The 12,353-nt window shown below is 40.7% G+C and overlaps 1 protein-coding gene across 5 annotated transcripts in view; it reads left to right on the plus strand.

Moving 5' to 3' along the window:
* SORCS3 (sortilin related VPS10 domain containing receptor 3) overlaps positions 1-12,353 on the plus strand; it is a 271,002-nt gene that overhangs the window by 113,685 nt on the left and 144,964 nt on the right. For all 5 annotated transcript variants that reach the window (XM_048945765.1, XM_048945769.1, XM_048945768.1 and 2 more), the window contains one exon: positions 2,899-2,998. In XM_048945765.1, the coding sequence (XP_048801722.1) occupies positions 2,899-2,998 (100 nt within the window). The remainder of the gene's footprint in view (positions 1-2,898; positions 2,999-12,353) is intronic.

Consider the following 12,353-nt stretch of genomic DNA (forward strand, 5'->3'; position numbering starts at 1 on the left):
GTCAATACCATGGCTGTTCCTTCTTCACATATAGTAGGGAGAGTCACAGACACAGAGAAGATTTCTCACAGGACAGTCAACCACACACATCCTCCAGAAGGATGACTTGTCCCTCCCAGCAATCTGGTCAGCATTTGTAGCTCTTTTGCTTCTAGGAGATTGATGATATATTTTATAGCATGTCTTTATAGCTTAATAGCTAAGGCTGCAAACAAACAAACTCTTTTGCTCTGCCTGATAGAGCTCTGAGATGGTGCCCATCTGAGGGGAGGATTCCACACCTCTGCTTCACATCCCTATGCCTGCGATGAACAATTATTATAATATTGGAAGTAGCTAGCTCAGGTCTGTCTATCAGAGCCCAAACTGTTCAATTCCACCTGTGGTTCACACCTCTGAAAGTGTTCAGGGCTGGGTTGTTTTAATTAGACTGAGTTTCCAGATTTCTTATTTCTTCTCCTTCTTTTCTTTTTTTTGTGCCTTGGTAAATACTTGTTTTCAAATTAGGGAATTCAGTGGTGTTAGGAGTCAGCAGGTTTGTTTATCAAGCTCTGTACCTGGTGATTAAAGAAGCTGGAAAGGCTATTTGTAGATGCCTGCATTTGAAAAAATGCAGCATTACCTGTGCAAGCTTTTGGTTCCTTCATCTCTAGAATGGAGATAATATTTCCCAGTATGGCCCTTTGGGAGTTTGTTAGTTTGAATGGATTGACACAAAACAAAAGCTTCAGCTTCTTGGGATGGGAAAGAGCTATGAAAATACAGTATATTATTGTGATATCCTTTGAGACGTTTCTATGAAGCCAATGGTGACTGTCATGATAACAAAGAAAGCCTTGGAGAAGCTAATGAAATAATGATCCTACTTCCTTTCTATCTATTCTTTCAAAGGGCAAATGCAATGAGTGATAATGGTTTAATGAGAAAGAGTCATTAGGGCATCCAGCCTGCATCTTTAGAAGTGCAAGGCATTTTGGGAGATCTGAAAAAGACTAGGAGAACAAAACCAAAGTAGCTCTGTGAGAATATTAATTTATTATTTGTATTCTCTTTGAATGCTGATTGAAACCGGTGATCTCTTTCTCTGAATGGTGACTTGTACATGTGTGGCCAAAGATGTGGCTTGTTTGGAGCTTCAGTGCAGTTGAAAGTGTGCAATGAAGGAAAAAACTTAGTACGTGCTCTCTGTCTTTTACACACTGCTTTGGGCCTGCTGTTCCTTAAAGATTCCTGACCTGTTGAATTAATGTGTATCGGAGGCCTTGTTTAGTGGAATTGATCAGCTTGGATTATTTTGTTTTATTAATCAAACTGCTTCAGTTTGAAGCTTTCCTGGAGAAGGAAATCTGCTAAGTAATTTGTGTTGCATTGGCACCTAGTGAGACAAAAAGTTTCCAATCCTTTGTGTAGGAAACTGCTACAGAAATGCAGTACGTTACTGTGATAGCCTCTAAGATACTTCTGTGGACCCAGTGAATATCAATACTATACATTAGTATAAAAGAATATTAAGCATCAATATTGAGCGGCTCTATTTCAGTATTTTGGTGTCATTCTGGCCTGCAGTGGCAGCCAGGAGACTTGATGGAGCCAGGTGAGGGTCCTGGCAACACTCAGTTTTGCAGCCACCAGAGTGGGTGTGTGGAGCTCCTGGGCACAGTGGTACTGTTCATGTGGATGCCAGAAGGGTAATGTGGACCATTGCTCTGCCAGACAAAGAACAGGGACTGGTCTGAGGCAGAACAAAATGCTGGAGACCAGCATCAGCTAGTTATTAGGAAAGGTGCTGGATGTTCTCTGAATGCTTGTTGAGTAAAAAGAAAGGGTGAGTAGGGAAAGGAGGGCAAGGGCTGTGAATTCTGATCTTAATAACATCATAGATACATCCAGGCAGGCTTTCTGTGAATCTTTTCTTGTCCGCTCGCTGAGGTTTGTATTTTCTCTGTCTATACAATAGAAGCTGCATAGGGTCGGGAGCTGGGCTCTGTGTACAGTTTGGATGTGGCAATTTGGCTGTTTGTGCAGATTCATACCCTTCCAAAGCACCTGGTGTTGACCTCTGTTCAGGTGTAGAATCCTGGCCTGCATAGTTGTGAATTTGTTCTGGTGGGAAAAGCCTTGTTTGTTAGAATAAGCAGTGTGTGAAAGCAGAAAAGAAACAAGCAGGGCAAAGTGAGGTTTCGAACATGCCCACAAATGAGGGGGAGGAAACTACAGAAAACCCTCTGTGACAAAGCAACTATTTTTTTTTCTTTTTCTTTTTTTTTTTTTCCCCCCAGTCATGAACGAGTAATGCCACCCCCAGATCATCTGCTCTTCTGAGTGGGGTTTGCTTGTGTAGGGGCCTGAATCTGTCTCTGCATCTCAGAAAAACTCAGTTCCTGGCACGGAATAGGATGGGGGTGACTAAGGACTCAAGCTGCCAGTTTAGATACATTTATATCTATACATGAATTCAGCTGTTACAATTCTGAGCCACATTTGTATCCCCATCTCAAAGTCAAAAATCAGCCTACTTAAAATTTTTGTTGGTGAGTTTAATTTGGATCCTTCTGCTGGATTTGTCTGAAAAGGGAATTTGTGCTAAGGATACTGCTGAGATCAGACTCTTTGCATAGATACCATAGATACCATAGATACCAGCGTGTGAGTGCAGAGTCCGCAGAAATATTCATGGGTAGACCACAGCTCCCCAGGTGCTGTAGGATCAACTGATGCAGTGACAGATCTTGTCCCAAAGGACACGAGTTTCTTCTTTTCCAACTTGCAATCCTGAATGAAGCACAAAAGCTTCTATTCCAAGGTTAATAATGTTCAAGCTGCAACCTGTCTGTTCACACAGTCATTTTCCTTCCCATAATAACCACATACACTCTTTTTGTCTCCTCTTTTCTCCAGGTCAACAGACTATGGCACTACCTACGAAAAGCTAAATGACAAAGTAGGCCTGAAGACTGTGCTGAGCTACTTTTATGTATGTCCCACTAACAAGAGAAAGGTAAGGGAGAGCCATCAAGCTGGTAGATGTAGAAACAAAATAATGACTTCTTGTTCCTTCTGAGAGAAATTATGATCCTAAAGTCAAATCTATTGTCAATTCCTGGGAGCTTGACTTTGCTGTCTAAGTTACACTAGTGTAACAGATTTCAGTAGAATTATGCCTGTTTTATTCGCAATAGGGGTGGAGTCCTTAATCTCCTGCTGAATAAATTAAAGGAGTAAAAGAGTTGCTTTTATTTGCTTTTGACTTTACACCTGTAAAGAAGCCAAATGCACACAAATGCTTCTTGCTTACCCTGACTTCAGCTAATACACCTCTGTTTGCCTTCTCTGTCTCTTTATTAGTAGAAATAGCAAGGTAAAGGGTATTTCGTCCTGCATTTGGTGTTTATGTATTTTCTGGCTTTGTGACATTGGAAGTTGGAGGTTGAAGTTGGAGGTAGAAATGTAATTTTCATTTTGATTGGTTGTATCACATCAAGGAGCCAAAAGAAGAATATGTTCAGGCAAGTGGGTGAGAGAACTAAGATGTGATTCGAGGGTATAGAAGAGAAGTCGTGGCTTTCACCCACCTGTTCATGCTTTCCATGTGATGCAATTAGGGTTCTGTCTGGCTCAGAGTTTTTTTCTCAGCACAGGGGTTGCTACTCAAAGCTTTCTTGGTTTAAAATTACAGCCTGTGTGGATTCAAGGGAAGGGATGGGACAAAGGTGCACACACCTACCCACAGAAATCAATGTGGGAGGGCTGTGGCTCACAGCAAAATGTTGGCAGTGGTTAGAGCTATTTGGATGGGGCGCTGCACATTCTGTCTCATCACATCCAAACTGCCTAGCTGTTGTCTCCCTTGTTAATTTTCCAAATTTGCATTCTGCTGCTCCTAGTATCATTATTACTGCTATTGTTTGTTCCATCACTGGTCCAGCCACAGAGATTTCAAGATTGATGCTTATTTCAGTGTGTGCAACCTTAAAGCAGTCATAGCTCTGATTATTATAGGCTAAAATGTGTGCCTTTGAGTTTAAAGAGGCAAAGGAGAAGGTGGTGGACAGGAGGAAGCTTATAGATTTTCCTGTGCAGAAGATGAAAACTACTTTGACTTCTTTGTTCTGAACAAAATGGAATGAAGATGTTTCCTAACAAACTCTCCTGGCCTTCGCACTCCTTGCTAGAACCAACAGTGTGTGCACTGAAGAGTTAATGCTGCTTCATTCTGTTTCCAAAGCAACTCTGCCCACCCAGAATTGGAGGCAATGTGCTCGGTTACAAATCTACGTCACTGATGTAAAGTCTCCCTCATAAATCACAGTACTAGGATAAATGATTATCTTTCAGCAGTTTTTCAAGCTATTGAGCTTTACAGATTAGTGGTCTTTCTCCCTCTTCTTTTTTGTCTGTCTGTCTTCCCTCCTCTCCTCCCTTCCAAAAAATCTTTTGAAATGTAGAGACAAACTGTAAGGAAAAACCTTAGGAAACCAGCTTTAGTGTGGTTGCTGTGGGAACAGCTTGTTTTCATTCTTTCTACCTCTGCTAAATATATTTACCATGCATGGTTAAACAGGTGGTTTGCCCTGGTCTGGAGTGGGCTCTACCTTGTTGGCCGGCAAAGCATCCCAAGCATTGATTCAGAATCTGAAAAATGCTTGGAAAAGATGTCAATCGATTTGAGCATCAGGATTTGTCAAATTCATTGTCAGGCTTACTATGTACCACCCACCCCTTACAGATTCACAAAGTTGTGTGCTGCAGAAAATGCACTTAGGTTGTAATCTCCTCCAAATGTAACTGGGTAAATATTGTTCACCCATAAGTGGCCTGAAGAGTAAGCATCACATTTTTACTGAGCTCATGAGGATAACCATCAATAATGAATCACAGAGCAGTTTGAGAAGCAGTGGTACCCCAGTAGAGAATATCTAGATCCCTTGTGTTTCACCTCAGAGAGCACAGTGCTGCCTAGTTGCACGTGAGGCAGTGATCTCTTGTGAGCCTCAAAAATACCTCTTTGAGGCAATAAACAGTAAATAAAAAGATACCAAAAGCATCAGATGTGCACACAGTGAACTGTACAGAACTTTTCCACGCAAGATGTTTTCTCATTAGGTGTCAGCTTCCAGATACTGATAGGACCTTGTGTGCCTCGCAGCTCCTGTCGATTTTTGATGGGTTGCTAGCAGTGTCTGCTCATTAGCGCTTAGAGGATTAGCAGTTACTTGGAGGAGGGGGAGAGCTTTCTATACGTTCATTCCTAATTGATTTACTAGTGAGAAGGATAATTACCTCTCAGCTACCCTGCAGAACAACAATGGGAATTACCTGTCAGATTTCTTTGAAGCCCCAAAATGCTTCTCTTCAGCCGTTAAATAGGAATTATGCATTCAGCCAAATGCCAGTTATATAAACATCATTTACCTGAATTGTGGCATAACCCTGGGCTCAATTAAAGTATGAGGAAAGAGGATTTAAACACTAGCTGTTTTTCTTTTTCTTCTTTTAAAATAAAAGGGTTTTTTTTTTTTAGGTTTTTTTTTTGTTATTGTTGTTGTTTTGTTTTGTTTTTGGTGGGAACATGGTAATTATTTTTGGCAGCTCCTGCTGTATTTCACTGCTTTGTGCTGCCAAATGATGGTGGAACACTGATTTCTCAGTACTAACATCACTATTATTGCAGTACTGGGAGATAGAATGGGTCCGGAGTTGAAAGACAGGGATGGAGCAGATGGATGAGGTGCAGTTACAGCCTGTGGGCTGAGAGCTGGTATCATTCCCCTTTTCATGGCTTCCAGAAAGTCACATCTGATGCTCGCCTTACCCATATGGGATTGCATAAAGTCCTCAGGATTTTATTTTGAATTATAATACTCCAAGCATTTATGCTTTTCCTACAAAGTAGTTTTCTTTCGGGAGAAAACACCGAACTTAAAGCAGGAATGATTTGGTGGAATTCTGGAACATGTTGCACAGTGAGATCAGACTTGATGACCTAATGGCTCCTCTGGCCTCAAAATATTTAATTCACTGTGAGTTTTATTCTGTCCCTCACAAAGATCATATCTGAGCACGTATTATGTAACACTGATGGCAAAAACAAGTCCTCAGCTTCATGTATATTTGGCCTTTCTCTTCTAGATGAAAAGCTCTAGTTTTTTTTAAATTTCATATTTTTAGTCAAATTTATTCATTTCATGTTCATTTTGGAACTTTCTTCTAGATTGCTCTTGAGTATTTCTCCCATCTCACACTGGATAGCCTCAGGATGTTGTTGAATGTTACCTCTGTCAATACTTGGTGTCCTGTCATGTTTTGGAATATCCTTCCTGGCACATAAGACAGAAAAATGCTGGAGCATCCTGAAAGCAGATGGTCCTCTCTGTCATGCCCTTTGTGAAACTTATCGGTCATGTTGTTTATCAGTGGGGAAAATCACAGTGGAAAGATCATGTGTTTGCATCTGAAAAGGAAAGATGCAGTAGTTGGGGGAAAAGGTGAAGAAACGCTGACTGTAGTTATATCACAGTGATAAATTGAGATGGCCTTAGTTCTTGTTGGGCATTTCCTGGCTCTGCTGGCTTTTTGCACTTAGAGGCCAGGCTCAGTTTGTTAACATTCTTTGGTTTTACATGTTGCACTGGGAGATATCAAGCCTCTCCGGGCTCAGAATTAATCAGGGCACAGAGCATCATAGCCAAGAGCTTTGACTGCATCCCTGTGTGGTGCTGGGCACTGGCAGCTCTGGATTCCAGCTCTCAGGTGATGACTGGTTTGAATCTGGGATGGGGATGTCCATGCAAGTTATTTCTCAGAAACCACATGAAGATATTTGGAAAATGCACTTTTCTATTTTGTAATTTGAGGTTTAGCAGTTGTTATAATTAAATATAACAAAAGGCAGATGGCACCTGAAGTTATCCTGGAAAATGATTATAGAATGCTCCAATTGGAGGAGACCTTCAGAGATAGTCTATTCCAACTGTCCGCCTACTTCAGGGCTAACCAAAAGTTAAGCTGTTGATAACACTTCCCAGCTACAATTCCATTTGTCTCTCATGTATCATTGCTAGCAATCAGGGCCAGCCTGGTGATCTGACCTGACCCATCATTACAAATGGAACCACTCCCGAGCACTGACATAAGGAGGCGGGCTGGGCTGCTGCCTACTGTGAATCTGTAAACACCGGCTTCACCAGAGCAGAAATGCTTCTTGCTCTGAGCCAGGACGACTTCTTCTCCTGTAGATTGTACTGTTGATTTCCTTCGGAGAATGAAGGAGCTCGGAGTTTCAGAACTCTGCATCTGGCCAATGTGCATGTTTGTGACCAAAAGTGCAAGGTTTGTACCTGCTCTTCTGGGAGATGCTTGCTTTGGTTATTTCTTCTTCTTGTTGGGGAACTGAAAAGGAAGTTTCCATAGATGAAGAAAAATTACCTTGATTTCCAGGTGATTGTCAGACCTTGAAGTCCAGAAGACTGTGGCTTTCTTATGAGTTGCTGTTTTGAACCCTGGTGAGAAGTCAGGTTGTCTGTATTTGTAACACTTCCACACCCGTGAAGATGCTCTAATTGTGGCAGAGTATATTCCAGGACACATCTTTCCCTTCAGTGCATCCACCATCCAGTTTTTTGCCTGAGAGACCGCATGAAAAAGCATCTGGTGTGGCCCAGCTGACATATACATTTTAACAAGCCCAGAAATTCTGCAGTAAACTTCAGAAAGGGGAAATGTTCGTGTATGTTTGGCAGTATACATTCCTTGCGGTTTGAAGGTCAGGTGGCTGTGTGCCCTGAAAAGCTGGGGCTTGCAAAATGTGCAGCTTTGGCTTTTTTACCCCACAGCCTCTTGTCTGTCTTTAAGGGATATGACAAAATGCTCCTTGCTGTTGGCTGGGCAGAGATCTCAGTTCTCTGGTGACCTTTAATTTAATACTGTATTTTGGGCGTTGGTTACATTGAACTAGAGGCAGATTTTCACAGCAGTTTCCAGAGCACTAATAGGGGAAAACACTCTCTAATAAGAGTATTTTCCCTGAATTTTAATTTCAATTTTTCTTCCTGCCCTTTTAAAATTATTTTTGAAAGTTTTCTGTTAGAAAAATGGATCATTTCCACAACTGAACCTTAGGTTCTTTAACTATATGTACACTTTGAAATGGCACCAATTGGAGTTGAAGTGCTCCAAGGCTCTCCTCCCCATCTTGGGTTCTTCTGTTGAGTAAGATCACTTTAATTTATGAACGTTTGCTTTCTTCTTGTGATTTTGAAATTAATGCATCACAGGTGGACATGGACTCCTTCCAAAAGGTGCAGGAGGAAGATGAGAACAGAATTGTCACATGTCAGCAGCTCTGCTCCTTTCAGGCACTAAGGTGCCATTTTGAATCCTGAGGAACTGTTGTTGATCTACAGATTTATTGTATTATTTTTTTCATGAAATATTCTGTAAAGTGAATATTACTGGTGAAGGCTTTTAGCTGAAAACCCAATTTCCACTGAGAAAGTTTTATCTCTACCCTTGGGGCTCTTGTGGAGGTTGATAGGATGGAGTTAAAAAAGCATTAAAAAAAAAAAAAAGGAAGAGAATGACAACTCTAACTGACAAAATCAAACCAAAATGTACTTGCCTGTATATAGCATTGCTGAGATGAGATGTGGATAAATGTAAAGTCCTGGTTGCATTTAAGATCTGTGATGACAGTTCTGATGTCTTAGAAATACCTTTCTTTGAATTTGCTTTGCAATTCCGTTGGACAGTCGCCTTTAGTTTTTCTCCTGTGCTCTTACCATCATTGTTATAGGCAATAGCTTGAACAATTAAAAGGTCTGTAGACTTTCTATCTGTGTAGAAAATCAGCACAGAAATATCATTCAGCTACAGAAATGAGGATTCCCTAGTTCTTTCCTTATAGCAGAACTGAAGCACTTGGGATTTTATTTATAGCTAGACCTTCTAGCTAAGGGATTTGAACAGTAGTTGCAAGCAGCATAAAGAAGGAATTAATTCACAGTGCTCAGCTAAAGAGCCTTGAGTAAATGGTTTTACAGGCCAGCTTCCCAGTTGTCATGCAGTTGGAATGGAAGGACCAAATGACTGAAACTATAAAAGCCAAGGACGTGTGGCAGCTCTCATACCTATTAGTGCCTCTGGACTTGGCCCATCAGAATGAGAAATGCTTAGAGATATTTGGAGAGTTAGAAGCTCTAAAAGCTAAATCTAATTAGGTTGGTTTGTTTCTGTGCTGTTACTTGGGGGTGAAGTGAGGCAACTGTTTATGAGCTGGAAGAGAGCAATGCTGCGTTGCAGTTTAGGTTAATGAAGGAAGAAGTAAATTGTGACTTATATTGAAATCACAGAGGAATGTGCTTACCTGACTGGAAACTAGACAGTGTTTTGGGAGTGATATTGCCTCGTGTGGGAGTTGGAGATCCTAAATGTGTGCGACTCACGTTGACCTCCTTTTTATTTATTCCTTCTCACTTGGAGAGTAATTGAGAGCAAAACCCATGCTGGCCTCACACATCTCCTAAGGGAATTCCTAAGCTCTGTTGTCATGGGTCAGGCCAGACCCATGATCTGAAGTCAGTTTGGTTTTGTCTTGAGTTTTCAGCCCATTTGATCCCACAGGGAATTACTCAGCTTTTTTTTCCTACTCATCAAATGTGTGATAGGCTGATGAAACAGTGGTTCCAGCATGCACATGGTGCTTGCTAACCCATCTTGAGCTGAGTTGCCATCCTTTGCCACAACACCCATTAATCATTTGCTGTTGTTTTTTTTTGTGCTTTTCTCCCCAAAGATTGCATCCCCAGCTATCAGTGAGGGACTGATCTCCGGAGCACTCTGAAGTCATGTGGCAAATGAAAGGGTTCTTGGTACCCCTTTCCCTTATTATTCTGACGCTGTGATAAACGGCGCTGCTGCAAATTGGCACTTGCTTATAGGACATATTTATGATGCATACAGGCTCTGAGTTAGATCCATGGGGCAAGAGTGATAGAACAGCCTTTCTACAGTCTTTTATTCCTAATCTTTTCCTCAGTCCAGTGAAATACAGTTACTAAATAGCTCTTGGCTTTGCAGCTGCCGTTAATAGGGCTATGTACCTGAGCTGCAAACTGAGCTGTAGTTATATTTTTCTGCACCCTTCTCCAGACCCATTGAGCAGTATGGGGTGTTCTTCTCAGCACATCTAAACACGTGGTACCTAGCCATGAGCCTTTGTGGTAAGAAGTTGCCCACTGTTGTGCAGAAAATGTTGTAGGTCTGAAACACAACATCTGGATCAGCTGAGCTCAGTCTTCTCTGATTTTACCAGTGGGCTGCACAAATGTGACTGATCTCATTAACATTGCAGTACATTCTGTCTGGTAAATATACTTCAGGGGCAGTTGCCATCAGTTGCCAGTTACGACGATTTAAATAGAGAATGAAGTAGCATTATTTCCCTTTACTTATTGATGAAGCAAAGATGACTTCCTCAAGGTCACACACAATTTCTGTGGCAGTCAGAGGATGTGTGACATGATGTACTTTATCTACGAGGTTCAGTCTTGTGAGCTCTTGTGCATGGGCTTCTCTCTACTTGTCTGATTAATTCTGCTTGAATTTGTCACCTAGGAAAAGAGAAAATTTTTGTAAATGTTTGCAGAACCATGACCTGAAACTGTAAAAGAACTCATTTGAGTTACAGATGCTGTAATACTTGGAGAAGAGGACTTGAAATGTTTTTCCTTTTAAAAGGATTTTTACTGCCTCTTTTGAATTCAGAGAAGTCTCATTTTCTTTGTATCTTTCTCTGACCTTTCCTAAGTAAGAAATGTAGTTTCCCTATGGTAGTAGACTTAATTTATTGCTGTTTTATATGTGGTTCAGAATTAAAATCTGCATACAAACAGAGAGTAGTTTCTTCTTTCTCGAGAGTGTAGGAGAATGAAAAATATTGATAAATAAAAGCAAAATTCAAGTGTTAGTAGAATACTCTTAAAATATAGGGTCACAGAATTGTAGGGATTGGAAAGGACCTCTGGAAATCATCCAGTCCAACTCTCTGCTAAAACAGTAGATTGCAGAGGAAAGTGTACGGGTGGGTCTTTTTCAGTAGCCCCAAATCTATATTGTTTTGCTGTTGTTTGCTTGTGCCTCCTTGTGAGCCCTGATAGCCAAAGGATCCTTTGAGAGAGAGTGCCTTGTTCTGCTGCAGTCTGGACAGTGGGGCCTGGCATGTTGGATGCCCTGTTAGGACCTGGCCTGACCTGTAGGCTTCTGTACTTCAAGAAAGAAGAAACTGCTCTGTTTGCATGTGGATATTAATTTTACTTCCTCTGACCTAACATAAATCACAGAGATAAATGGAGTTCTTGTAGCAACTGTTGTCTAGGATGCAACCATTTGTCAGTATAGGTATCACAGAGACCCAAGTTTATGAGAATTCTTGTTGAAAGTTTCCCTCTTTCTTAACTATCAGACTGTCTCTGTTTGTACTTGAAAAATACTATTTTTCAGTATGTATGAACATTAAAATTGGGACTTTTTCAGTCATTTCTCTGAAAAACAGGTGCATTAAAATGTCAGCTGTTTCTAAAAATAAACAGTTGAGATAATTCACAAAATAGTTATATACAGCATCATTGAAATGGAGATGGAAGGGGGGAAGGATTAGAAGAGAGATGTGTATGTGTCTGTTTATACGTATCTTATCATACTACATTGATAGTTATTGTTCAGGTGCTCATGAAGAGGAAAAAATCATATATTATGTAACCCCGGAATTAGAGTTGCCTGTGTGTTCCTTTATGTGTCTGTATTTCACAGCTTTGTGCTTAACTGTTACAATAACTTTTACTCACATTCTCTTTATAGGTTTCTGAACTCATTTAATATGCATTTGAGTAGTGCTGAGTTAGGTACTGAAAGCAAATGGAAACCTAATATAAGATTCAACTAATAGAGAGTAAAATGAGGCCTGTCTAAGTTGGCTTTATGGAAAATATCTTGTTAAATAAATATCATTTTAGTCTTTACAGATGTTGCAAATCTAGCTGATAAGAGTAACTGCGTCAACATGGGATGTTTAAGTAAAATAAGAAAAAAATAGCCAGACACCTGCTGTATCTTTTATCTACCAAGGATGGGAACTGTGATCTTGAAATCCCAGCTTAGCCGCTGTCTGGAGCTTTGGCTAGGAGGGATACTTTTACATCATAGAAAAAGCTGACTATTTGAATGAAAGCAGGCACAGATTTTATGGAAAAGCATAACAGAACTCAAGTGCTTTGGACCTGACTTACTGCACGTGCTTTCCTGAGTTTGCTTTATGCACAAGAACCAAATGAAGGAGTAGTGTTTCTTTGGCACAGTTT

Source organism: Lagopus muta, chromosome 5 (genome assembly GCF_023343835.1).
Source record: "Lagopus muta isolate bLagMut1 chromosome 5, bLagMut1 primary, whole genome shotgun sequence".
Lineage (NCBI taxonomy): Eukaryota > Metazoa > Chordata > Aves > Galliformes > Phasianidae > Lagopus > Lagopus muta.